The sequence below is a fragment of the Tribolium castaneum genome, chromosome 2, assembly GCF_031307605.1.
Source record: "Tribolium castaneum strain GA2 chromosome 2, icTriCast1.1, whole genome shotgun sequence".
Taxonomy (NCBI): Eukaryota; Metazoa; Arthropoda; class Insecta; order Coleoptera; family Tenebrionidae; genus Tribolium; species Tribolium castaneum.
The window spans coordinates 19,413,142-19,440,630 of NC_087395.1; the positions used below are offsets into that span (position 1 = coordinate 19,413,142).

At 46.2% G+C, this 27,489-nt stretch overlaps 1 protein-coding gene across 3 annotated transcripts in view; it reads right to left on the reverse strand.

Annotated features, from left to right (window-relative positions):
- Nucleotides 1-537: 537 nt before the first annotated feature.
- The window catches only part of dpy (dumpy), a 119,976-nt gene continuing 93,024 nt past the window's right edge, over nucleotides 538-27,489 (reverse strand). For 2 of the 3 annotated variants that reach the window (XM_064354769.1, XM_064354768.1), the window contains 45 exons: nucleotides 27,118-27,453; nucleotides 26,454-27,065; nucleotides 25,761-26,402; nucleotides 25,389-25,706; nucleotides 24,393-25,337; nucleotides 23,695-24,339; nucleotides 23,329-23,646; nucleotides 22,636-23,274; nucleotides 22,281-22,586; nucleotides 21,916-22,233; nucleotides 21,540-21,863; nucleotides 21,171-21,488; nucleotides 20,480-21,118; nucleotides 20,127-20,429; nucleotides 19,758-20,078; nucleotides 19,340-19,660; nucleotides 18,974-19,291; nucleotides 18,283-18,921; nucleotides 17,923-18,231; nucleotides 17,228-17,872; nucleotides 16,856-17,173; nucleotides 15,219-16,805; nucleotides 14,852-15,166; nucleotides 13,207-14,799; nucleotides 12,846-13,157; nucleotides 11,856-12,794; nucleotides 11,483-11,800; nucleotides 10,786-11,433; nucleotides 10,393-10,734; nucleotides 10,042-10,341; nucleotides 9,683-9,991; nucleotides 9,305-9,631; nucleotides 8,902-9,231; nucleotides 7,486-8,847; nucleotides 7,111-7,308; nucleotides 6,858-7,055; nucleotides 6,034-6,807; nucleotides 5,770-5,979; nucleotides 5,532-5,717; nucleotides 3,369-5,480; nucleotides 2,843-3,277; nucleotides 2,546-2,784; nucleotides 1,987-2,496; nucleotides 1,754-1,937; nucleotides 538-1,698 (listed from right to left, as the gene is read on the reverse strand). In XM_064354769.1, coding sequence (XP_064210839.1) covers nucleotides 1,460-1,698; nucleotides 1,754-1,937; nucleotides 1,987-2,496; nucleotides 2,546-2,784; nucleotides 2,843-3,277; nucleotides 3,369-5,480; nucleotides 5,532-5,717; nucleotides 5,770-5,979; nucleotides 6,034-6,807; nucleotides 6,858-7,055; nucleotides 7,111-7,308; nucleotides 7,486-8,847; nucleotides 8,902-9,231; nucleotides 9,305-9,631; nucleotides 9,683-9,991; nucleotides 10,042-10,341; nucleotides 10,393-10,734; nucleotides 10,786-11,433; nucleotides 11,483-11,800; nucleotides 11,856-12,794; nucleotides 12,846-13,157; nucleotides 13,207-14,799; nucleotides 14,852-15,166; nucleotides 15,219-16,805; nucleotides 16,856-17,173; nucleotides 17,228-17,872; nucleotides 17,923-18,231; nucleotides 18,283-18,921; nucleotides 18,974-19,291; nucleotides 19,340-19,660; nucleotides 19,758-20,078; nucleotides 20,127-20,429; nucleotides 20,480-21,118; nucleotides 21,171-21,488; nucleotides 21,540-21,863; nucleotides 21,916-22,233; nucleotides 22,281-22,586; nucleotides 22,636-23,274; nucleotides 23,329-23,646; nucleotides 23,695-24,339; nucleotides 24,393-25,337; nucleotides 25,389-25,706; nucleotides 25,761-26,402; nucleotides 26,454-27,065; nucleotides 27,118-27,453 — 23,501 coding nt within the window. In that variant the 3' untranslated portion in view covers nucleotides 538-1,459. Of the gene's footprint in view, nucleotides 1,699-1,753; nucleotides 1,938-1,986; nucleotides 2,497-2,545; nucleotides 2,785-2,842; nucleotides 3,278-3,368; nucleotides 5,481-5,531; nucleotides 5,718-5,769; nucleotides 6,808-6,857; nucleotides 7,056-7,110; nucleotides 7,309-7,485; nucleotides 8,848-8,901; nucleotides 9,232-9,304; nucleotides 9,632-9,682; nucleotides 9,992-10,041; nucleotides 10,342-10,392; nucleotides 10,735-10,785; nucleotides 11,434-11,482; nucleotides 11,801-11,855; nucleotides 12,795-12,845; nucleotides 13,158-13,206; nucleotides 14,800-14,851; nucleotides 15,167-15,218; nucleotides 16,806-16,855; nucleotides 17,174-17,227; nucleotides 17,873-17,922; nucleotides 18,232-18,282; nucleotides 18,922-18,973; nucleotides 19,292-19,339; nucleotides 19,661-19,757; nucleotides 20,079-20,126; nucleotides 20,430-20,479; nucleotides 21,119-21,170; nucleotides 21,489-21,539; nucleotides 21,864-21,915; nucleotides 22,234-22,280; nucleotides 22,587-22,635; nucleotides 23,275-23,328; nucleotides 23,647-23,694; nucleotides 24,340-24,392; nucleotides 25,338-25,388; nucleotides 25,707-25,760; nucleotides 26,403-26,453; nucleotides 27,066-27,117; nucleotides 27,454-27,489 lie in introns of all 3 variants that reach the window. The other variant, XM_064354767.1, reaches the window with a different exon arrangement.

Genomic DNA, 27,489 nt, shown 5'->3' on the forward strand with positions numbered 1-27,489 from the left:
CCTTTCTCCTCTATACTTCAGCACCTCGTCTGCAGCTCGATTGTTTCCTCCTCCATTCTTCAACTCCTTGTCTGCGGCCCAACCTCCTTCCTCCATCCTTCAGCACCTCGGATGTTGCTCCTGCAGCGCAACTTTCCTCTTTCATTCTCTTACACCTCGCTTGCGGCTAGGTTGTTCCCTCTTCCACCCAACACTTCGCCTGCGGCGCAACCTCCTTCTATCCGCAAGCGCAAGCTTCTTCCTTCATCCTCCAACACCTCGCCTGTGGTGCAACCTCCCTCTTCTATCCTAATTTATTTGGAAAAGTGTGATATATATCCCCTTCTTGCACAGAGGTCTTCAATTAATGTTTGTTTTCTGTACTCCGGTCCATAAAGTAATACTTCGGCAAACAATTTTCTTATAAGTTTTACTATTTATTGGTTTACGCATTCATAAATGAATGTTTATTAATTTTGGCATGAATGACATAATACAAAAGCTCACGATCTTCGTGATTTAGTCCGTAACAAGAAGGAAGGAAAAAAACAAACCACATTATTATTAAACAATCTTTATTAAGGAAGCGATTATCACAAATATGACAATTAAGGAATCATCGTTAGAGACATAATTACGATAGAGAAATTAACACATTATACGTATTGTAATTAGTTAAACAGCGCTTAGAGGACGATTTAATTTAACATTCACAGACTTTTTAATAAAATTTAGCCTAAAGTCGTTAATACGTAAATTTTAATACTTTTTGGTTAAAAGAATGATAGTTTTGTCTCCTTGAGACTTACAAGTATATAAATAGGTACTATGAATAAGAAATGATTGACTAAACGTTTTGACTGTTTTGAGTAAAAATATCAGTCAGCACCAAAAAAATCTTGAGCCAGGCTCCACATTCATTCGCATTCATACACTTTATACAAGTTCTTTAATAAAAATATTTATAGTCTTATCTTAAAAAATATCAATTCTACATCTTCCAGTGGCTCAAAGATAAAAAGAAAAAACTATTTCGAATTTATTTACAATAGGAAATAACTCAGATTCAAGGGTTCTTCGTCAAACAAAATTTTTGTTAAAGCGAGTTAAAGCAAGACCACCACCGTAATTAAATTTCTCCCTTGTCTGCAAAGAGTTACTCGAATATTAAGCCATTGGAAAAGATAGTCAAAATGCGTACGAACCATATTTTCGCAACACGTATGGTCATACGCATTTTTCACATTTGTATTCACTAACGATTTCGTGACGACTTGAACTCCTTTTGGCAGTTTTGTGGAGTGAGTAGCATTTCGGACGGATACTAAAGGAGTACGAGGTCGTCACAAACACGAATTAAATATACAAATAATAAAAATCGTTTAAATATAGTCGAGTATTTCGTTTGCTTTCGCAAGTCGTTAAATAAATAAAAAAAATTGTCATTTTTCTGGAGTATTGTGAGCTAAAATTGTCTTCATTACGTGAGGTAGTCGGGACTGGGCTCTGCCATAGGCTCGGGGGTGGTGAACAGGGGGTTGGGGAACTCAGGCGGGTGGGGCAGAGGACCGGTGGCTTTGGGCCTTCGACGGTAGGCCATCAACCAGCAGGAGACCGCCACAGCCACCGCCACAAGAGCCAGCAGAGCGGTTATGATCAAAGCGATTATGAAACCGATCATGGACACGCAGATGTCTTCCACTCTCTGGGCGTTTGGAGCTGCAAAACCAATCATTCATATTTGAAACATTTGCTAATTTTGCTATTTATGTACCTTCTGTAGGATCCACGAATCGTTCCTCACGTCTTTCAAACGTCAAAATCGCGTTACTCTGAATCGTTATTTCTTCTCTCAGCTGTCCTGACATCAAATCGCCAGCAAGTGCCACGTCTGTGCTATTTTCGTCATCAACATCTCGCTTCCTTCGTCCAAAAGCGTTATATCCGCGACAATTGACCTAAACACTTTAGTTAAACCAAACAAGATTCACTCTGACTCAAACTTACCGGTTGGCACTTGCCGAAACAAACCCTGATATTACATTGGAACCTAATATTGTCACTACTGGGGAACTTAAAGGCGTTGAAGCTCGCCAACAAGCTTTGCGTATCTGGATTGTGCTCCCACTCTCCGAAAATTGTAGGATCGGTGGCACAACCGTTCTCATCTGTGACTAAATACTCGTTTTCGACGTTATCTTCCATGGTTTTGGCCACACAGCTCCTGGCAAAGCCTCCATAAATTGATCCCGGTTGTACGTCCACTTGCAACATTAGATTATCCCCGATTTCGGCAGAGTTGATTTCTTGACCGGTTGGTGTAACGATTTTCATAGTACAAGTGGGGGGAGGACCGGTGTTTGCGATGGTACCAGCAGTAGTCAACATGGACACATTGAAGCCAAGAGTGACGTTCTGTTCGCCGGTTTGGTAGACGCACTTGATGTGGTAGGCTTGAGCTTTGAATGTTACAAGTTTGGGGTGTTTCTGGATCACCAAGACGAAGCTAGCCTGGCCCTGCGAATCACATTTATTATTAAAGGTTTATGGGCAAAATAGTACTCACATTGACATGGATCAAACCGCAATTTCCGAAATGAACTTTGAAGATTTCTGTTATGGGACTCGAATCTGACGGTAATGTGATTATTCTGCGACACTGTTCGTCTTTACTGTGCCCTTTTACGTAAAGTACTCCATTGAATCCTTGCTCCGCAATGTGAATCTGGACGTGGACACCATCCGACAAGCAACTGACTTGCAAGTCAGGTGGTGGGAAATCAGTCTTAAACCTGGATGGAATGTCTAGAACACGAAAACATGAAATTCTCTGCAACAAGAAATAAACTAATCAATAACTCACTGCATGATATTTTGGGGTCTCCGCTGTATCCGTTAACACACTGACAGATTGCAACATGGTTTGTAGCATTACAGAATGCGTTGACTCCACACTTTTTATGTAGGCAAGGATTTTGGCATGTTTTAGTTTCCGGATGGCAGAACTTGTCGTCAGGGCATTGGTCGTCAGTTTCACACTCAGTCCCAGGTGGTGAGATACAGTTTCCGTTTTTGTCAAGTTTATAGCCGAATTCTGTTGGGCAAACACAGTTGCCTCTTTCGTCGATAATTAGTCCTTTCTCTAGTGCACACACACAACGGCCGCGTTCGTCCACTTTGAGGCCTTTGTCTTCAGGACAAGGGATACATTCGTTGTTGTCGTTGAGGCCGGTGTTCGGTGGACACACGCATTTGCCGTCGGGGGTTGTCACGAAACCTTTGTCGGTCCAGCAGGCCACTGAAAAATTAATCATGCATTATTTTCCAACTCTGAGAGCTTTTTAATATTTGAATAGCAGAATCGGTCGTAGTTTTAGAAGATAACTTACTTTTGTCGCACTGTACAGCCGCATTGCCTTGATATCCAGGCAAACATTCGCAAATCATGGTCCTAACTGGCTCAGTATCGAGGACGCGACATTCCGCATTGACTCCACAAGGTTGGGTTGAGGTACATGGATTGACACACTCTCCTCCAATGCAAGCAAACTGCGAGGGACAGTCCGAGTCTCTTCTACACTTCTCTTCGATCGTCATACAACCCATCTTGCCATCGCTGACGGTTCCTGGTGGACAAGCACATTCGACCGCGTGATTAAACACTTTACATTCAGCTGGGGCATCACATGGGTTGGCACTAGCGCACGGATTTTCGCACTTATTGTTGATACAAGCTCTGTTTCCTGGACACTCCGAGTCTGACCGGCATCCCACCAAAATACAGGAGATTTTGGGGTTTCCGATAAGACCTGGAGGACATTCACAGATGGCGCGATGGTTGTGTCCATAACAAGTGGCTTTCTCGCCACAGGATGACCTATCAGCTGCACAAACGGGCACACATTGCCGGTTGACACAACTGTGTTGTCCTGAACACTCATCATCGCTTCTACAACCGACTTTGGTACATTCCAGTTCGGGATTACCGTCGTAGCCTTGTTTGCAAGTGCAAACCGGTTTGTGGTTCTTGACTCGGCATTCGGCAAACGGTCCACAGTTGCAGGGGTCGCGGCATATTCCATCGTAGCATGCCTTATCAGCCGGGCATTCGCTGTCGCTGATGCAAGCACCGACTTTGACGATAGCGGTTACCGGGTTGCAAGTACCACTTCCGCTACTGATGTATCCGGAGGGACACACACAGATCATGGTACGGACTGGTACCGAACCCACGACTTGACACTCAGCCGGCCGTTGGCATGGTTCGAGGATGGAACAAGGGTCTTGGCATTTGTTGTTGATGCAAGCGAGTTTGGTGGGACATTCGCTGTCTTCGCGACATTCAGGTTGGGGTTGCGGGTGGCAGTCGACGTAAGGGTTGCCTAAGTAGCCAGGTGGGCACCGGCAGAGGGACATGTGGTTTTGGACCCGGCATTCGGCTCGAGGCGAGCACGGATTGTCGTAAACGCAAGGGTTGATACACTGGGCGTTGATACATTGCCGGTCGGTGGGACAGTCGCTGTTTGCTATGCAGCCAACGATTCGGCATCGCTCGAGAGGATTGCCTCGGTAGCCACTCTTGCAACGACATTCCGCTCGGTTTTGGTAAACGTAACACTCGGCGTTGATACCACATGGATCTTTGACTAAACAGGGGTTGATGCAGTTGCCGTTAATGCACGACTTGCCCGACTCGCATTCCGAATCAGTCCGACATCCAGCCAGACGACATGCGATGTTGGGGTTTCCTTCATAACCCTCCTCACACGAGCAAATCGGACGGTGGTTTTGCACGAAACAAGCAGCATGGGTACCACAATCGCACGGGTTGCGACACAGTCTGTTAATACAAGCTTCATTGCTCGGACAATCATTGTCGCTGGTACATCCAGGTGGAATCGGAACCACAACTGCGTGACACTCCCCGTTGTCATTAGGTACCCATCCTTCTGGACAAGTACAAATCATGGTTCTTACAGGTACCGTATCAAGGACGCTACAATGTGCAGTCCTATGACACGGCGAGAGGCTTTCGCAAGGATTGACACACTTGTTTCGAATACATGCGAGTTTGCTTGGACAGTCGATGTCAAGTTCGCATTCCGGACGGCCGGGTACCAACGCTGGGGCCATACAGTAAGACAGTGGGTTACCTTCCGGCAAATGCTCGGGACATAAGCACCCAGCGGCGTGGTTTTGTGCATAACAGATGGCGTTTTGGGCACATGGCGGGTTTGCGATGTTTGAGCAGGGGTCCACACAGCGTTGTTCGATGCAAGCCCGGTTGTTGGGACAGTCGGTGTCGGTGTGACATTCGATGCGTTGGCACCGGTCGAAGGGGTTGCCTGAGTAGCCGGCAGGGCATCGACAAGCGGCTTTGTGGTTGTTGCCGTAGCATTCCGCATTGCGAGCGCACGGGTCGCCCAAAATACACGGGTTGATGCATTGGCCGTTGTAGCATTGTTTGTCGTTGCTGCACTCGCTGTCTGACTGACAACCAACTGGAAAATTTTGATCAGTAAGATTTCCACTCGATTAATGTCACCACTTACGTTTCACACAGCCGGTTTGTGGGTTCCCGGAGTACCCAGGCAAGCAGTAGCAAATGGGATAATGGTTGACCACCTTACATTCGGAATGGGGGCCACAGTTGCATGGGCTTACGCACAGGGCGTTCACGCATGACTCACTTTGGGCACATTCCGAGTTTGAGGTGCAACCAACAGTCGGACCAAGAGCTGAAAATTGTTTTGTTAATAACTGACTCTTGCTACAATTTCGGGGACTTACGAGGTATACATTTGATGGTAGGTTGTCCTTCATACCCAGCTGGGCATGTACATTTGGCCCTATGGTTGTCAACGGAACAGAAAGCACCAACAGCGCAGGGTTTACCGTCAAGACATGGATTAACACAAACGTCGTTTCTGCAAGTTTTGTCATAAGGACAATCCTCGTCGGTGTAACATTCGGGGATGGGTCGTGGCGGTATTCTTGGGACTGTAATGACAAATTTTATGGTTTGTTTACATAATGGAAAAAGGCAAGACTCACTGTTTGTACACTCGAAATGTGGATTTCCGGTATAACCCGGAGCGCAAGTACAGACGGCTTGGTGGTGAATCGAGTTACACAAGGCGTTCACTCCGCAAGTGTCGACCCTACAAGCTTCAACACAACTGTTGGAAAGGCATTTTTCACTGTCGCTGCAGTCAGAGTCCACGCGACATTCAGGTTGAGCTTTGATCGGCTTGCAGTTTCCTAAACTATCAGCGATGGTATCAGCTGGACATTGACACAAAACTGTCCTTAGAGGTAATGTATCCAAAACTTTACATTCCTGGTCTCTGGTGCACACATTTCCATTAGCACATGGATTTTTACATAGTTGGTTGATGCAAGCAAGTTGCGATGAACAGTCAGAGTCTGAGCGACATTCCGGTTCAGGTTCCGGTCGTCTCTCTCCGGCACATTCGACGTATGGGTTTCCTTTAGTTCCGGGTGGACAATGACATTTGGCTTGGTGTTGTTGCCCAATGCAGGTTGCAGTTTCGGCGCAAGTGTCTTCATCACAGACTGGGCGACAGACCCGGTTGAGTCTATCGCAAGCTTCATGGTCGGCACAGTCCTCATTGTATTGACAAATACCGGCGATACAAGCCACCAAGGGGTTTCCTTGCATACCGGCGGGACATTGGCAAGAAGCACGGTGGTTTTGGACAAGGCACTGGGCACCGCGACCGCAGGACTGGGTGGCGCATGGGTCAAGACAGTTTTCGTTGATGCAAGCTTTGTTGTATGGACAGTCATCGTTGGTGGTACATTCGGCTATAGTTGAAACAATAAGTTTACATTTTTGGGAAAGTGAAGTGACTTACGTTTGTAGCAGGCAATTTGTGGGTTTCCACCCCATCCATCTGGACAGACACAAGTTGGTCTGTGTAGACTTGTCTTACATTGAGCGTTAGTACCACATGGGTTGGATACGACGCAAGGGTCTTGGCATCGCTGATTGATACAAGACTTGTCGTTGGTACATTCAGAGTCGGAGGTGCATTCCGGTTTGGTTTTAGGTTCTATAAACAGAAAATATGTTTCAAACAAATTCAGATTTTATTGTTGGGGAAGTACCTTCGTAACATTTGATAAATGGATTTCCGATAAGTCCAGCCGGGCACCTACAAACTGCCTTGTGATTGGTTGGTTTACACTCAGCTGTGAGAGCACAAGGGTTTCCAACAGCACAAGGGTTGACACAGTTGCGGTTGATGCAAGCTTCACTTAAGGCACACTCGTCATTGCTCTTGCAACCCGGTTCTTCAGTTGGCGCTACACAATACAGAATTAATTAAATTGTCTCAACACATTTACAAAATAATTTTAAAACAATGTGTTGCTGTTTATTGAGGTATATAAGGATTTAGGATTAATAACCTGCAAAAGTTTCGCAATGATTTTGATTAGTTTGATGATTAAATTAAACTATTAGTGTATAGTTGTATTTACCTTTCTTGCACTCTATATCGGCATCACCTACATATCCCGGCAAGCACAAACACGACATGGTCCTGAGTGGGAGCGTATCCACTACAGAACATTCCGCGTTTGCCCCACAAGGTTTTGTCTCCAAACAAGGGTTTTTGCAAACGCCGCTAAAGCAAGCAAGTTTGCTTGCACAGTCGGCATCCATTTTACACTGTGGTGGTTTTTCCGGTGGTACAAATCGACATTCAACTGTGGGATTTCCGGTATATCCAGGTGGACAGGAACACTGTGCTTGATGGTTGGTTACGCGACACACAGCTCCAGCTCCGCAGTTGCACGGATCTTCACATCTTTCATTTCGACAAGCCAGATTGTAGGGACAGTCCTCGTTTTGCAAACATTCAGGTCTTTCACACCTTACTAGTGGGTTGCCTCGGAAGTTATCAGGGCAATAACACCGGGCTTTGTGGTTGGAATCAGCTCTACAGAGGGCATTAAGACCGCAGGAAGTGAAAGTGCACGGGTCAACGCATTCCCGATTGATACAAGCTTGGATTGGAGGACAATCACTGTCAGACCGACAACCGATTTCGAAGCAGGCCCTTTGGGCGTTTCCGGTGAAGCCTTCCCGGCAGATACACACTGCGCGGTGGGCTTGTGGCCGACAGTCGGCATTTTCCCCGCAAATACCAGGAGAGGCAAGGCAAGGATTCTGGCAGTGTTCGTTGATGCAAGCCTTATCGTTAGTACAGTCCGCATCTTGGAGACATTCAGGTTTAGGTTTGGGTACTTCGATATCGCGGAGACGGCATTGCACTTCAGGCGATCCGACGTAGTTGGGAGGGCACGAGCAAACAGCTTTGTGGTTAATAGCCTGGCACAAGGCATTCAGACCGCAAGCATCACGACAAGGATCGCGACATTTCTGGTTGTAACAAGCTTTGTCTCGGGGACAATCTTGATTGATTATACATTCAGGGTAAGTGCAACTTGCAACTCCGTTTATGACGCGGCATTGCCCATTGAGACGGCACGGTGAAGGGTTGCAAGGGTCTTTCGGTGGTTCCGGTTGTTCTTTACAAAGTGTGAACGGATCTCCCAGGAGAGGGGGTGGGCAGCTACATACAGGACTGTGGTTGATGACTTGACAAATAGCATTGAAACCGCACACTCCAGGGCAAGGATCGACACATTTAGTGTTGACGCAAGCCTTGTCTCGGGGACAGTCAGCACTGATGGTACATTCAGGGCGACAACCACCGGCTGATGCAGTACCGAAGAATCCAGGAAGGCATTCACAGATGGCGTTTTGGCCGGAGGCCCGGCATACAGTGTTAATTCCACACGGTGAAGGGTTGCACGGGTCAGGGGTGGGTTGACGCTCTATATTTGACGAAAATTAAGTCACGTTTCACGGTACTTAAGTTTGGTACTTACCCATGATTGGATTACAGATCCTAAAAGCATCTCCTTCGTATCTGTCCGGGCATGAGCATATTGGTACGTGGTTGGTGACGGTACAAAGGGCATTAACTCCGCAAGTACCCGGGCATGGGTCCTCACACTTATTTCTAATGCAAGCCCTATTCATGGGACAATCCGTGTTGCTTACACATTCAGGTCGGCAGTTTTCGTACGGATTGCCGTGGTATTCTGGTAAACATTCGCAAATGGCGTAGTTGTTCTCAACCCTGCATCTGGCATTGGGGCCACATGGCGATGGGTAACATGGGTCTTCTTTACCTCGTGGTGGTGGTGGTGTTGGTTCTATACATAAAATTGTATTAGTAAATGTTCAAATTTAAGTATAGGAAGAGGAAGAAAAATGAAAAGTGCTTACGTGGCTTGAGAGTGCAAAGAGTGAAAGGATCTCCTACATAGTTATCCAGACAGAGACAATTAGGAACATGATTAACAACGACACAACGAGCGTTTAGTCCGCAAGAGCCGGGGCAAGGGTCTTGGCATTTTAGATTGATACACGCCAAGTTTTTCGCGCAGTCGTTATGGGTCACGCATTCCGGTCTACAGTTAGGTGGAGCACCGAAATAGTTGGGCAAACAGGTACATTTTGCTGTTCCAGCTTGCGTAACCTCACATTTAGCGTTAGGTCCACAAGGTGAAGGTGTGCATGGGTTTTTGGGTATCTCAACCGGTTCTTCTTTAACTATTTAAACAAAGTTTAGTCATTGGGCAACAACTAAGGGAATAAACGTACCGATTATGACTTTGCATTGTATAAATGGATCGCCTGTGTATCGCGGTGGGCAAGTACAGATCGGATTGTGGTTAACCACTTGGCAAAGGGCGTTAATACCGCAAGTGCCAGGGCAGGGGTCTACGCATTTTTGGTTAAGACACGCTTTGTTTAGTTGACAGTCCGAGCTACTGACGCATTCGGGCCGACAAGATGGGGGACTTCCGATAAAGCCCATGAGACAAGAGCAAACCGCTTGGCCGTTTATGTCACGGCACTGGCTGTTAGGGCCGCATGGTGATGGACTACATGGGTTTTGAGGTGGAGGGGCTACAATTATTTCAATTTATTACTCTGTTTTACTATTGGAAAATTATTACTTTCGATTTTGCGGCAACCAAGGAATGGGTCTCCTGTATATCCTTGGATACAGTTACAAGATGGGAAATGATTGAAAACAGTACATTCCGCATTAGTGCCACATGTACCAGGACAGGGATCAACACATTTATTTCGAACGCAAGCCTTATCTCGGGAACAATCCGCATTTAGGACACATTCAGGCCTACATTCTCTGTAGGGGTCGCCATGATACTCGGGAATGCACGTACAAACACCGTCATTACATCTTGCGTTAGGTCCGCAAGGATTAGGATAGCAAGGATCGGTTTTCGGGGGTGCTAAAACAATAATTTACAATCCCTGATTGGTTTATCACAGTTAGGGCTTACGTTGTATTGGGGGTGGTACCGGGTGACAAGCAACAAACGAGTTACCTTCATAACCTGGGGGACACCTACAATTGGGATTATGGTTTCTGACCTCACAAAGGGCACCGACTCCGCAAGAACCAGGACAAGGGTCCCTACATTTGCTGTTAATACAAGCCAAATTGCTCGGACATTCTGAATTTATGGTACATTCAGGGCGACAGTTGGGTGGACTTCCGATAAAGTTAGATAGGCAGGAACACGAAGGTGTACCACCGACGTCTCTACACTGGGCGTTTTGCCCACATGGCGATGGGACGCAAGGGTTAAGTACGGGTGGTTTGGGGTTTTCTCGTGGCGGGGCTGTAAATGTAACATTAGATGGGACCTATTTTTTGATAAGAAATTTATTACGTGGTATGGGGTAGCATCGAGTGAAGGGATCACCAGTAAAACCATTTTCGCAACTGCAAATCGGACTGTGGTTGATAACTTCGCATCTAGCACTCAGACCGCAAGTTCCAGGGCAAGGGTCAACACATTTTTGGTTAACACAGGCTTTAGTTAGGGCACATTCCGAACTGACTACACACTCAGGGCGACATCCTGGGGGACTTCCGATATAATTTGGTAAACAAGAACAGACAGCTTGTCCGTTAACTTCACGACATTGACTATTGGGACCGCAAGGACTTGGCTGGCAAGGGTTTTTGGGTGGTTCTGGGATTTGGGGAGGAGGGATTCTATTGCAGAATCGGAAGGGATCGCCGGTAAAGCCAAGAATACAAGTACAGGACGGTAGATGATTGATTACTTGACAGTCAGCGTTCTGTCCGCAAGTTCCAGGACATGGATCCCTACATTTCTGGTTAATACAAGCTTTGTTTGAGGGACAGTCACTATTAAGGACACATTCAGGTCGACAGCCTTCATAAGGATTGCCGACATGTTCTGGTAAACAAACGCAAGAACCGGCACCGTTGTGTTCCTTACAAACGGCATTAGTACCACATGGTGATGGTACGCATGGATTGATTTGGTCAGCTGGGGGTGGTCTTGGTTCTAAAACACGTCTTGTGAGACGTTTTCACTACAAATCTGCGAATTTTACCTTCCGCAACGTTACAACGTTGGAACGGATTGCCAGAGTAGCCAGGGATACAAACACAGTTAGGTGTATGGCTTATAACCCGACATTCAGCGTTTTGGCCACAAGTACCAGGGCATGGGTCTTTACATTTTTGATTTATACAAGCTAAGTGGTTTGCGCATTCGCTGTTACTAACACATTCCGGACGACAATTGGGTGGACTTCCGATAAAGTCAGGTAAGCACGAACAAGATGGTGAACCGTTTACTTCCCTACATTGCGAGTTCGGACCACATGGGGATGGCTGGCATGGGTTTACAGGTGGTGGGGGTGGTTCAACTAAAATTATAACTTGTTGATGCATTTGGATATGCATCTGGGTTGCGAAACTTACCAATTGGCAAGCAACGTGTAAATGGATCACCAGTATATCTATTTGGACAACTACAGATCGGGTTATGATTCCTGACTTCGCATCTAGCACTCAAACCGCAAGTACCAGGACAAGGGTCTATACATTTTTGATTGACACAGGCTTGCGTCAGGAGACATTCCGAACTTGAGATACACTCAGGTCGACAAGTTGGAGGACTTCCAATAAAACCAGGAACACAAGAACAGACCGCTTGGCCGTTTATCTCTCGGCACTGACTATTGGGACCACAGGGTGATGGGTTGCATGGGTTTTGTGGGATTTTTTCCGGTATTCTGGTACACAAAACAAAAGCATTGCCTGTGTAGCCTTGAACGCAAGTACAGGTCGGAATATGGTTAATGACAGCACATTCGGCATTTTGGCCACACGTTCCAGGGCAAGGATCAACACATTTGTTTCTAATACAAGCCTTGTCTCTTGCACAGTCGGTGTTGAGGACACATTCAGGTCGACATCCTTCGTAGGGGTTACCTTGATATTCGGGGAGACAAGTGCAAACACCATTGTTACACTGTGCGTTAGCCCCACATGGTGATGGGTTACATGGGTCTTGTGGTTTTGGTGGTTCCTCTAATTTGAAAATGCAGGAGTCGAAAGGATTACCAGTGAAACCTTCAGGGCAGGTACATATGGGTGTATGGTTTATAACAGTGCACCTAGCTTGAGAACCACACGATCCTGGACATGGGTCACGACATTTTTCCCTAATGCAAGCCAAATTACTTGGACATTCCGAATTTATAGTACACTCGGGGCGACAATTTGGTGGTGTACCAATATAATTGGCGATACAAGAACACGAAGGTGCGCCATTGATATCCTGGCAAATCGAATTAGGCCCACAGGGGGATGGTACACATGGGTTTGTTGGTGGCGGTGGAGGTTCTTTGGGTGGTGCTGGAATAACATTATGATTTCGTGTTAATTTGATTCGGGGAAAGCTCTTACGTGGTATTGGGTAACATCTCGAGAAGGGATCACCGGTATGACCTGTCTGACAACTACAGATCGGACTATGATTAATAACTTCGCATCTAGCATTAATTCCGCAAGTGCCAGGACATGGGTCTATACATTTCTGGTTTGAACAAGCTTTATTTAGGGCACATTCCGAGCTTGTGACACACTCAGGTCGACAACCTGGCGGACTGCCGATATAATTAGGCAGACAGGAACAAACCGCTTGGCCGTTAACTTCGCGACATTGGCTGTTAGGACCACAGGGCGAGGGTTGGCAGGGGTTTTTAGGTTCTTCAGAGGCTATAAATTTGTAAACTATGATTGTTAAGGGGTTTGTGATCAGACTTACGTTCTTGTGGTGGCGGTATGACATTACAAAATCTGAACGGATCGCCTGTGTAACCCGGAATACAATTACACGATGCTAAATGATTAATAACTTGACATTCGGCATTCTGACCACACGTTCCGGGGCAAGGGTCCATACATTTATTTCGAATGCAAGCTTTATTTGAGGGACAATCTGAATTTAGGACACATTCAGGTCGGCAACCTTCGTAAGGATTTCCAACGTAATCGGGGATACAGCTACAAGACCCTACATCGTTTCTTTGCCTACAAACAGCGTTAGCACCGCAAGGCGATGGGAAACACGGGTTAATCGGTTCGGATGGTTTTGGTGGTTCGTAGGGTTGGCAACTACTGAAGGGATTTCCGACGTAGCCTTGAATACACACACAGTTCGGTGTATGGCTCACGACACGACATTCAGCATTTTGACCACAAATTCCGGGACACGGGTCTTTGCATTTTTGGTTGATACAAGCCAAGTGGTTTGCGCATTCGCTATTACTGACACATTCGGGTCGACAGTTAGGTGGCGATCCAATAAATTCCGGTAGACAAGAACACGATGGTGACCCATTTATTTCTTTACATTGAGCATTGGGACCGCAAGGTGATGGTTGGCATGGGTTGACTGGAACAGATGGTGGTTCTTCAATTATGGGTGAGCATCGAGTGAACGGATCTCCGGTGTATTTAGGTGGACAACTACAAATCGGGTTGTGGTTGACGACTTGACATTTGGCGTTTAGGCCGCAAGTGCCAGGGCATGGGTCTATACACTTTTGGTTTACACAAGCTTCGTTTAGGGAACATTCCGAGCTAGTGACACATTCTGGTCGGCAAGTTGGGGGGCTTCCGATGTAACCGGGGACACAAGAACAAACTGCTTGGCCATTTATTTCTCTACATTGACTGTTGGGGCCACAGGGTGACGGGTTGCATGGGTTTTGTGGGATTTTCTCTGGTATTTTGGTACATAAAACAAAAGCATTGCCGGTGTATCCCTGGATGCAGGAACATGTTGGAATATGGTTAATGACAGCACATTCGGCATTTTGGCCACACGTTCCAGGACAAGGGTCAACACATTTGTTTCGAATACATGCCTTGTCTCTTGGACAATCAGTATTGAGAACACATTCAGGTCTACAGCCTCGGTAGGGGTCACCTTGATATTCAGGTATACAAGTACACACTCCGTTGTTGCATTGGGCATTAGGCCCACAAGGCGATGGATTACATGGGTCGGGTTTAACCGGTGGTTCTTCCTGGGGCTTAGGTTGACAGTAACTGAATGGGTCACCAGTGTAGCCTTCGGGACAAGTACAGATGGGAGTATGGTTGATTACGCTACATTGGGCACCGGAACCACACGACCCAGGGCAAGGATCTCTACATTTCTCTCTAATGCAAGCCAGATTGCTTGGACATTCCGAATTTATAGTACACTCAGGTCGGCAATTGGGTGGACTACCGACAAAAGTGGCCAAACAAGAACATGATGGCACTCCACCGACATCCCTACATTGTGAATTAGGACCACAAGGGTTTGGTACACAGGGGTTAGTGACTACGACTGGTTCAACAGGGGGTGCTAAAATATGAATGTATTACGGTTTTGGTCGCAAATCGAGAAAAAATCTTACGTGGTATAGGGTAGCATCGTGTGAATGGATCTCCGGTGTATTGTTCCTGACAACTACAAATTGGGCTGTGATTAATGACTTGGCATTTGGCATTTAGGCCACAAGTGCCAGGGCAGGGGTCAACACATTTTTGATTAACGCAAGCCTTGTTTTGTGCACATTCTGAACTGACCACACATTCAGGCCTACAACCTGGAGGACTTCCAACATAATTGGGCAAACAAGAACAAACAGCCTGGCCGTTAACTTCGCGACATTGGCTATTAGGGCCACAGGGGCTAGGTTGGCATGGGTTTTTCGGTTCTTCTTCAACTTCTAAATAAGAGGAGTTAGTAATGAGTGACAGGAAAATGATCACATGTCTTACTGGGTGGTGGCTCGACGTTACAATATCTGAAGGGATCGCCCGTATAACCTGGTCGGCAAGTACAGGACGGCAAATGATTTATAACTTGACAATCGGCATTCAAACCACACGTTCCCGGACAGGGATCCATACATTTGTTTTTGATACAAGCTTTGTTTGAGGGACAGTCAGAGTTGAGAGTGCATTCAGGTCTGCACCCTTCATACGGATTTCCAATGTATTCAGGGAGGCAAGTACAAGCCCCAGCTCCGTTTTGTTCTCTACAAATAGCATTAGGGCCACACGGGGACGGTATACAAGGAGTAGGTCTTTCTTTAACCGGAGTCACAACTTTTTGAACACATTGAGCAAACGGATTGCCTTCATATCCCAAAATACACACACAGTTTGGTGTATGACTTATAACTCTACATTCGGCGTTTTGTCCGCAAGTACCAGGGCAAGGATCTTTACATTTCTGGTTGATACAAGCCAAGTGGTTTGCACATTCGCTATTACTGACACATTCCGGTCGGCAATTAGGCGGTGTTCCGATAAATTCGGGCAAACATGAACACGATGGCGCTCCACCGACTTCTCTACATTGCGAATTGGGGCCACAAGGTGACGGTTGACATGGGTTGGTTGGAGTTGGGGGTTCCTCAACAATTTGGACACATCGAGTGAAGGGATCACCGGTTTGGCCTGGGAGACAACTGCAAATCGGGTTGTGGTTGACGACTTGGCATCTGGCATTAAGTCCACAAGTGCCAGGACATGGATCTATGCATTTCTGGTTCACGCAAGCCTCATTTAGAGAACATTCCGAACTGGTGACACATTCAGGTCGACACGTTGGAGGACTTCCGATGAAACCTGGCACGCAGGAACATACAGCTTGGCCGTTTATTTGTCTACATTGACTATTGGGACCACAGGGCGAGGGGTTGCATGGGTTTTGAGGCACCGGTTCTGGAATTCGCTCACACAAAACAAAAGCATTGCCTGAGTAGCCTTGAATGCAAGTACAGGTCGGAATATGGTTAATGACACTACATTCGGCGTTTTGGCCACAAGTTCCAGGGCAAGGATCCTTACATTTGTTTCTGATACAGGCTTTATCTCTTGGGCAGTCATTATTAAGAACGCATTCGGGTCTACAGCCTCTGTATGGGTCTCCTTGATATTCGGGAAGGCAAGTGCAAATTCCATTGTCACACTGTGCGTTAGCACCACATGGCGATGGGTTACATGGGTCTGTTTTAACCGGTTCTGTTTCCTGTGATTTGGGGTAACAGTTCGTGAATGGGTCGCCGGTGAATCCTTCAGGACATGTGCAAATGGGTGTGTGATTTATGACCTCGCATCGAGCGTTAGCTCCACACGAGCCTGGGCAGGGGTCTCTACATTTTTCTCTAATGCAAGCCAAATTACTGGAACATTCTGAATTGATGGTACATTCCGGTCGACAGTTTGGTGGACTTCCTATAAAGTTAGGTAAACAGGAACACGATGGGGACCCACCGACGTCTCTGCATTGACTGTTAGGGCCACAGGGTGATGGTACACATGGGTTGGTAGGTGCTGGAAGTGGTTCGATCGGGGGTGCTAAAATTTTGAGTGAGATTGTTGGTTTTTACAGAAAATGAGTTTCTTACGTGGAATTGGATAACATCTAGTGAAAGGATCACCCGTGTAACTGGATTGGCAACTACAAATCGGGCTATGATTGACAACTTGGCATTTGGCATTTAAGCCACAAGTGCCGGGGCATGGGTCCACACATTTTTGGTTAACACAGGCTTTGTTTAGGGCACATTCCGAGCTAACAACACATTCAGGGCGACATCCTGGGGGACTTCCTACGTAATTTGGTAAACAGGAACAGACAGCTTGTCCGTTAACTTCACGACATTGGCTATTAGGTCCACAGGGTGAGGGTTGGCACGGATTTTTAGGTTCTTCCGTTACGACAGCTGTTTGTTAGTAAAAATTAAATAAGGAATGATTTAAATTGTTTGATTTCTTACGTTGTGGTGGCAAATTGCAATATCTGAAGGGATCACCAGTGTAGCCAGGAATGCAAGTACAAGATGGCAAATGATTGATAACTTGACATTGGGCATTTTGGCCACACGTTCCAGGACAGGGGTCTTTACATTTTTGATTGACACAAGCTTTGTTTGATGGACAGTCTGAATTAAGGACACATTCAGGTCTACAGCCTTCGTAAGGGTTTCCTACATGTTCTGGTAAACAAACACAAGCACCTGCACCGTTCTGTTCCCGACAAATAGCATTAACACCGCATGGTGACGGCAGACAAGGTGTGGGTCTTTCAACAACTGGTGGAGTAACTTGTTGGGTACATGCCGTGAAAGGATTTCCAACAAAACCGGTCAGACAAACACAGTTCGGTGCATGACTTACAACCCGACATTCGGCATTTTGGCCACAAGTGCCAGGACAAGGATCTTTACATTTCTGATTTATGCAAGCCAAATGGTTCGGACATTCACTGTTACTAACACATTCGGGTCGGCAATTTGGCGGCGTCCCTATAAACTCAGGCAAACAAGAACACGATGGAGACCCTCCACCAACGTCTCTACATTGACTGTTGGGCCCACAAGGAGATGGTTGGCATGGATTTGTGGGTTCAGGAGGTGGCTCCTCTGTAAGAACAACATGAAAGGTACTGTTTTAGATCGTGGTGGATTTTTACCCCTGATGGGTGAACACCGAGTGAATGGATCTCCGGTATGTCTCGGCGGACAACTACAAATCGGATTATGACTAACAACCTGACAAAGGGCACCAAGACCGCATGTGCCAGGGCAAGGATCAATACATTTTTGATTGACACAGGCTTGGTTTAGAGCACACTCAGAATTGGTGACACATTCAGGGCGACACGTTGGTGGACTTCCGATGAAGCCGGGAACACAAGAACATACAGCTTGGCCATTTACTTCGCGACACTGACTGTTGGGGCCACATGGCGATGGGCTACATGGGTTGACAGGGGCTGGAGCTAAATTTTCGTGGTTAGTTCTGTGTTTTATTATGGGTTTTCCGCAATTACCTGGAATCGGTGAACATAAAACGAAAGCATTGCCCGAGTAGCCATTGATGCAAGTACAGGTAGGTATGTGGTTTATTACGGTACATTCAGCGTTCTGGCCACAAGTGCCAGGGCAAGGGTCTTGGCACTTATTTCTAATACAGGCTTTGTCGCGTGGGCAATCGTTACTAAGGACACATTCGGGTCTACAACCTCGGTACGGATCTCCTTGATATTCAGGCAAACAAGTGCAAACTCCGTTGTTACATTGGGCATTCGGACCACAAGGTGATGGGTTACAAGGGTCGGTTTTAACCGGTTCTTGTTCTTGTGGTTTAAGTTGGCAATAAGTGAATGGGTCACCGGTGTAACCTTCCGGGCAGGTACAGGTTGGAGTATGGTTGATGACACTACATTGGGCTCCGGAACCACACGATCCTGGGCAAGGGTCACGACATTTTTGCCTAATGCAAGCCAAATTACTTGGACATTCTGAATTTATAGTACACTCGGGGCGACAGTTTGGAGGACTTCCAGTGAATTCCGGAAGACACGAACAAGACGGATTACCACCGGTGTTTCTACATTGACTATTGGGGCCGCATGGTGAAGGTACACAAGGATCGGTAATTACAGGTTGGATGGGAGTTACCGGTGGTGCTAAAATAACAACATGAGTTTAATTTTTTCCGCGAGTTTAAAAGATTCTTACGGGGTATGGGATAACATCTGGTAAATGGATCTCCGGTATATCCCGTCTGGCAACTACAAATCGGGCTATGATTTATCACCTCACATCTAGCATTAAGACCGCATGTGCCGGGACAAGGATCAGCACATTTTTGGTTAACACAGGCTTTGTTTTGCGGACATTCCGAACTGACTACGCATTCAGGTCGACAATTCGGTGGGCTTCCAATATAATTGGGCAAACATGAGCACACCGCTTGGTTATTAACCTCCCTACACTGGCTATTAGGTCCGCAAGGGCTAGGTTGACACGGGTTGGTCGGTTCTTCCTGTTTGGAGGCTAAATTCGGCTTATTAATACAATTTGGGTTAGGTTTTAAAGTCTTACGTTCCGGTGGTACACTACAATATCGGAATGGATCTCCTGTATATCCCGGTATGCAAGTGCATTGAGGCAAATGGTTAACAACAGTGCATTGGGCGTTTTGGCCGCACGTTCCGGGGCAAGGGTCGGTACATTTATTTCTTACGCAGGCTTTGTTGGAGGGACAGTCAGTGTTTAAAACACACTCAGGTCTGCATCCTTCATAGGGGTTACCGATATAATCAGGGAGGCAAGTACACGATCCAGCGCCGTTGCGTTCTTTACAAACGGCATTAGCACCGCATGGTGACGGAGAACAAGGCAAAATAGTTTCAGAGGGTGGAGCTGAAAGATAATCGGGTTGAAATGACGTTATTTTGGGATTAGTAGTTGTGTAAGCGTTTTCGTTGAGCAGCTAATAATAAAAAGCGTAATGGCTTACGTTTCGGTATGGTACATTGCGAGAACGGGTCACCGATGTACCCCGGCAAGCAAACACAGTTCGGTGTGTGACTTATAACTCGACATTCAGCGTTCTGGCCACAAGTGCCAGAGCAAGGATCTTTACATTTCTGATTTATGCAAGCTAAATGGTTTGCGCATTCGCTGTTACTGACGCATTCCGGACGACAGTTAGGGGGCGATCCGGTAAACTCCGGCAAACAAGAACAAGACGGCGAATTGTTTATTTCTTTACATTGAGAATTGGGACCACAAGGGGATAGTTGGCACGGATTTGTTGGTTCTTCTTGCACTGGGACAACTAAAACCCAATGTTATACACAATTTTTTTGCAAACTGTATGCCGTACTTATAGTGCATCGAGTGAACGGGTCTCCTGTTTGGCCTTGAGGGCAACTACAGATCGGATTATGATTGACCACTTGGCACAAAGCGTTAATTCCGCAAGTTCCGGGACACGGATTGATACATTTTTGGTTAACACACGCCTTGTCAAGAGAACATTCAGAACTTGTGACACATTCAGGTCGACATGTTGGAGGACTACCGAAATAACCGGGGACGCAAGAACAAACCGCTTGGTTGTTTACAACCCTGCATTGGCTGTTGGGGCCACATGGGGATGGTTGGCACGGGTTTGTCACTACAGGGGCTAAAATTTGCTAGTTATTGTAAAATCAAGCTAAACGAGGAATAACTAACCGGGAATAGGAGAGCAAAGTATAAATGCGTTTCCTGTGTAGCCGGTGATACAGGAACATATTGGAATGTGATTGATGACTGAACATTCGGCGTTTTGGCCACAAGTTCCAGGACAAGGATCCGTACATTTGTTTGTAATACAGGCTTTATCTCGCGGACAATCATTGTTTAAGACACACTCAGGTCTACATCCTCTATATGGATCACCTTGATATTCAGGTAAACAAGTGCAAACTCCGTTGTTACATTGAGCATTAGGTCCGCAAGGTGACGGGTTACAAGGATCGGTTTTAACCGGTTCTACTTCTTGTGGTTTAGGTTGACAGTAACTGAACGGGTCACCAGTGTAGCCCTCGGGACAAGTACAGATTGGAGTATGGTTGATAACACTGCATTGGGCACCAGAACCACACGATCCAGGACAAGGATCTCTACATTTCTCTCTAATACAAGCCAAATTGCTCGAACATTCCGAATTTATAGTACATTCAGGTCGACAATTTGGAGGGCTTCCAATATAGTTCGGTAAGCACGAACAAGAGGGACTTCCCCCAATATCACGACATTCCGAATTTGGTCCACACGGTGATGGTACACAAGGGTTTCGTACAGGTTCGGGTTCTTGTACTGGAGGAGGTGCTACAATTTTGTGTGAGTGTGAATGTTTTAGTGTGAATGTGTTGACTCTTACGTGGAATAGGGAAACAACGACTGAAAGGATCACCGGTAAATCCTGCTTGGCAGCTACAAATTGGACTGTGATTAATGACTTGGCAGTTGGCATTAAGTCCACAAGTGCCAGGACAAGGGTCGACACATTTCTGATTGACGCAAGCCTTGTTTTGGGCACATTCTGAACTGACGACGCATTCAGGGCGACAACCTGGTGGACTGCCAATATAATTGGGAAGGCAGGAGCAAACTGCTTGCCCGTTTACTTCCCTACATTGACTATTAGGACCACAAGGACTTGGTTGACACGGATTTGTAGGTGTTTCATCTTTCACAGCTATAGAATTACTTTTTATACAAAAAAGCTCAACAATTACTCAAGACTTACGTTCTGGTGGCAAGTTACAATATCTGAAGGGATCACCAGTGTAACCTGGTATGCAAGTGCAAGAAGGCAAATGATTAATAACTTGACAATTAGCATTCTGGCCACACGTTCCAGGACATGGGTCTTTACACTTTTGATTGACACAAGCTTTGTTTGAGGGACAGTCAGAATTGAGAGTACATTCGGGTCTGCAACCTTCGTAGGGATTTCCAATAAAATCAGGCAAGCAAATACACGCTCCGGCTTTGTTCTGTTCTCTACACTGTGCATTAGCACCGCATGGGGATGGCGAACACGGAGTTACCACTTCTTGAGGTGGTGGGGCTACAAAGCGAAAATTTGCAAATTTTAAATCACGATTTTAATAAATCCTTACGTGGCGGTGGCAAACATTGAACAAACGGATTTCCGATGTATCCAGACACGCAAACACAGTTCGGTGTATGACTTACGACACGACATTCGGCATTGTGTCCACAAATTCCAGGACATGGATCTTTACATTTTTGGTTAATGCAGGCCAAATGATTCGCGCATTCGCTATTACTGACACATTCTGGTCGACAATTAGGTGGCGAACCGATAAATTCTGGTAAACAGGAGCAAGATGGTGAACCGTTTATCTCTTTGCATTGCGAATTGGGACCACAAGGTGATGGTTGGCACGGATTTGTAACCACCGGTTCTTCTTGCGCTAGAATGTTCCAATAAGTCAGGAATAACATTGTTTGGATATACTACGTTTTGGTAAACATCTAACGAAGGGATCGCCAATGTAATCAGAAGAACAGCTACAAATCGGGTTGTGATTCACAACCTGGCATTTGGCATTCAAGCCGCACGTGCCAGGGCAAGGATCAATACATTTCTGGTTGACACAAGCTTGGTTAAGGGCACACTCAGCACTTGTAACACATTCGGGTCGACAAGCTGGGGGACTCCCGATAAATCCGGGGACACAAGAACAGACCGATTGGCCGTTGACTGCCCTGCATTGGCTGTTAGGGCCACAAGGGGACGGGTTGCATGGATTTGTGATAACAGGTGCTAAAAAGTTGTTTTAAAATCACAACATTCAAAGAAATTAACGAAGTACCTGGGATAGGGTTACATAAAACGAAGGCATTACCGCTGTAACCTTGAATACAAGTACAAATTGGTATGTGGTTGACAACCGAACATTCTGCATTTTGGCCACAAGTGCCAGGACAGGGGTCTTGACATTTGTTTCTCAGACAAGCTTTATCTCGTGCACAGTCATTGTTTAGTACACACTCAGGTCTACATCCTCGATACGGATCACCTTGATATTCGGGCAAACACGTACAAATTCCATTGTTACATTGTGCATTAGGTCCGCAAGGAGACGGATTGCAAGGGTCGGTTTCAACCGGTTTGACTTCTTGAGGTTTAGGTTGGCAGTAGCTGAAGGGATCGCCGGTGTAACCTTCAGGACAAGTACAGATAGGAGTATGGTTGATAACACTGCATTGGGCACCGGAACCACATGATCCAGGGCAAGGGTCTCTACATTTTTCTCTAATACAAGCCAAATTACTGGCACATTCAGAGTTGATGGTACATTCAGGTTTGCAGTTTGGTGGACTTCCAACGTAATTTGGTAAACAAGAGCAAGAAGGAGAACCATTGATGTTACGACATTGGCTATTGGCACCGCAAGGTGATGGTACACAAGGGTCACGCACTGGTTCTTCTACAACTACCGGAGGTGGCGCTAATAACAAAAAGGTCAATAAAGAGGGACACTGGTTCGGTTGAAAACACTCACGTGGTATGGGATAACAGCGAGTAAATGGGTCACCAGTGTAACCAGGAGTACAACTACAGATTGGACTGTGATTGATTACTTGACATTTCGCGTTAAGACCACATGTTCCAGGGCAAGGATCGGTACATTTCTGATTAACGCAAGCCTTGTTTTGGGGACACTCTGAACTAACCACACATTCTGGTCTACAACCGGGAGGACTTCCAATGTAATTGGGCAAACACGAGCAAACTGCTTGGCCGTTTACTTCGCGACATTGACTGTTGGGACCACAAGGGCTTGGCTGACATGGATTTTTCGGAGTTTCATCTTCTACGGCTAAATGACATTGCTGTACAGCAAATTTTTACCAGAAATAAGACTTACGTTGCGGTGGTAAATTACAATATCTGAAGGGATCACCCGTATAGCCCGGAATGCAAGTACAAGACGGCGAATGATTAATCACTTGGCACTGGGCATTTTGGCCGCATGTGCCAGGACAAGGATCCACACATTTATTTCTAATGCAAGCTTTGTTTGAGGGACAGTCCGAACTGAGTACACATTCGGGTCTGCACCCTTCATAAGGGTTTCCAATGTATTCAGGAAGGCAAATACAAGCACCGGCCGTGTTTTGGACTTTACATTGGGCATTCGCACCACAAGGTGATGGAGTACATGGTGAGACAATGGAAACGGGTTGTGGGGGTTGGTAAGGACTGCACTGAACGAAAGGATCGCCAGTAAAGCCCGGTAAACAAACACAGTTAGGTGTATGGCTTACGACCCGACATTCGGAAGATGAACCACAAATTCCAGGACACGGGTCTTTACATTTGTTATTGATACAAGCCAAGTGATTCGCACATTCGCTGTTACTTGAGCATTCCGGTCTACAGTTCGGCGGACTTCCGATAAATTCAGGTAAGCAAGAACATGACGGTGAGTTGTTTATTTCCTTGCATTGCGAATTGGGACCGCAAGGACTGGGCTGACACGGGTTTGTAGGTACCGGAGGTTCTTCAAGTTCTAAAATTTTTTACTTAGTCATGATGATTCTAGTTTGACTGATCCTAACTTACGAATAAGATTGCAACGGACGAAAGGATCACCGGTATAACGCGGAGGACAGCTACAAATTGGATTATGGTTTACAACTTGACATTTGGCACCTAAACCACATGTTCCAGGACACGGGTCTATACATTTCTGGTTGACACAAGCTTGGTTTAGAGCACATTCTGAACTTGAGACACATTCTGGTCGACAGGTTGGTGGACTTCCGATAAAACCGGGGATACACGAACAGACCGCTTGTCCATTTATCTCCCTACATTGACTGTTCGGGCCGCAAGGCGATGGACTGCATGGGTTTTGAGGTGGCGGGTTTACCACTTGACTACACAGAACGAAAGCATTGCCTATGTATCCTTGGATGCAAGAACAGATGGGAATATGGTTGTAAATATTGCATTCAGCGTTTTGTCCACACGTTCCTGGACAAGGATTCACACATTTATTTCTGACGCAAGCTTTGTCTCTAGGACAGTCCGAATTAAGGACACATTCAGGCCTACAGCCCCGATATGGATCTCCTTGGTACTCCGGAAGACAAGTACAAACACCGTTGTTACACTGAGCATTTGCCCCACACGGCGATGGGTTGCATGGGTCTGTAACTACGGGTTCTGGCGGCGGGGGCGGTTTAGGAGTACAGTAACTGAACGGATCCCCGGTGTAACCATCAGGGCAAGTACAAATGGGAGTATGGTTGATGACACTACATTGGGCACTTGCCCCACACGATCCTGGGCAAGGGTCTCTACATTTACTGTTAATGCAGGCCAAATTACTGGAGCATTCCGAGTTTATGGTACATTCTGGGCGACAGTTGGGTGGGCTTCCGATGAAGGTGGGTAAGCACGAACAGGATGGTGTACCTCGTATGTCTCTACATTCACTATTGGGGCCACAAGGAGATGGTACACAAGGGTTTACAACGACTGCTGGTGTTGTAACAGGTGGGGCTGTAAATTAATTGATGTTGGACGATAAAAATAGAAAATAGACGGTCTTACGTGGGGGGATTGGGAAACAACGAGTGAATGGATCACCGGTGTAGCCCGGCTGACAACTACAAATTGGGCTGTGGTTGATAACTTGACATTTGGCATTGAAGCCACAAGTGCCAGGGCAAGGATCGGCACATTTTTGGTTTATGCAAGCTTTACTTAATTGACACTCGGTACTGACTACGCATTCAGGACGACATCCGGGTGGACTACCCACATAATTCGGCAAACAGGAACAAACAGCTTGGTTGTTGACTTCGCGGCATTGACTATTAGGTCCACAAGGTGACGGTTGGCAAGGATTTGTTGGTTCTTCCAAAACCGCTGTATTTTTAATGAATAAATACAAATTTTGTTTGAATTAAAAACAGGACTTACGTGGGGCTGGAATTGGATTACAATATCTGAAGGGATCTCCAGTATATCCCGGAATACAAGTACAAGACGGAACATGATTAACAACTTGACAATTGGCATTAGGCCCACAAGTGCCAGGGCACGGATCTTTACATTTGTTATTAACACAGGCTTGGTTTGAGGGACAATCTGAATTGAGAACACATTCCGGCCTGCACCCTTCGTACGGGTTACCAATGTAATCCGGTAAGCAAGTACATGAACCCGCTTTGTTTTGTTCGCGACATTGAGCATTTGCTCCACATGGAGACGGTGAACACGGTGATACATCTTCTTGTACTGGAGGTGGTAACTGGCATTGAGTAAATGGATTTCCGGTAAATCCAGGCAAACAAACACAATTCGGTGTGTGGCTGACAACTCTACATTCGGCATTTTGTCCACAAGTACCAGGACATGGATCTTTACATTTTTGATTAATGCAAGCTAAATTATTTGGACATTCGCTATTGCTGACACATTCCGGTTTACAATTAGGCGGTGACCCTACAAATTCAGGGAGACAAGAACACGAAGGTCCTCCGTTTACGTCTTTGCATTGGGAGTTAGGACCGCAAGGTGACGGTTGGCATGGGTTTGAAGGTGCCTCCACAGGTTCGGGGGCTACAAAGTTGTGATTATTGCCTTGTTGTGCGTTTTGTAAGTGTCACTTACGAATTGGCAGACATCTGATGAAAGGATCGCCTGTGAATTGCTGGGGGCAAGTACAAATCGGATTGTGGTTAACTACTTGGCATCTAGCACCAACTCCGCAAGTGCCAGGGCAAGGATCTATACATTTTTGATTGACACAAGCCTGATTGAGGGCACACTCGGCACTTGTAACGCATTCGGGACGACATGTCGGGGGACTACCGATATATCCGGGGACACATGAACATACAGCTTGTCCATTTACTTCTCTGCATTGGCTATTAGGGCCACAGGGAGAGGGGTAGCATGGGTTCTTAGGCACCGGTTCTGGAATTCGGTTACACAGAACGAAAGCATTGCCGGTGTAGCCCTGTATGCAAGTACAAATCGGAATGTGGTTCATAACTGAGCATTCGGCATTTTGCCCACATGTACCAGGGCAAGGGTCAACACATTTATTGCGAATGCAAGCTTTGTCTCTCGAACAATCCGAACTTTGTATACATTCTGGCCGACAACCTCTATAGGGGTCTCCCTGATATTCAGGCAAGCAAGTACAAATTCCGTTATTACATTGAGCGTTGGAACCACAAGGCGATGGATTGCATGGATCATCTTCGACTGGTTTCGGTGCTAAAAGAAATTTTTGCATTTTTTTGACATATAGCATAGTTGAATTAATTACGTTGTGGTGGTTTGGGTTGACAGAAAGTGAATGGATCTCCGGTGTATCCTTCTGGGCAAGTACAAGTCGGTGTGTGGTTTATAACGTTACATAGAGCCCCAGAGCCGCAAGAACCGGGACAGGGGTCCCTGCATTTTTCCCTAATACAAGCCAAGTTACTGGCACATTCTGAATTGATGCTACATTCAGGTCGGCAATTCGGCGGACTTCCGATGTAGTTAGGGAGACACGAACAAGATGGATTTCCATTAATATTGCGGCATTGACTATTGGGGCCACAGGGTGACGGTTCGCAGGGATTTGTTACAACCGGAGCAATGGGGGTGGGCGGTGGTGCTAAAATATTTTCTCAGAAAAGAAAACTAAATGCAA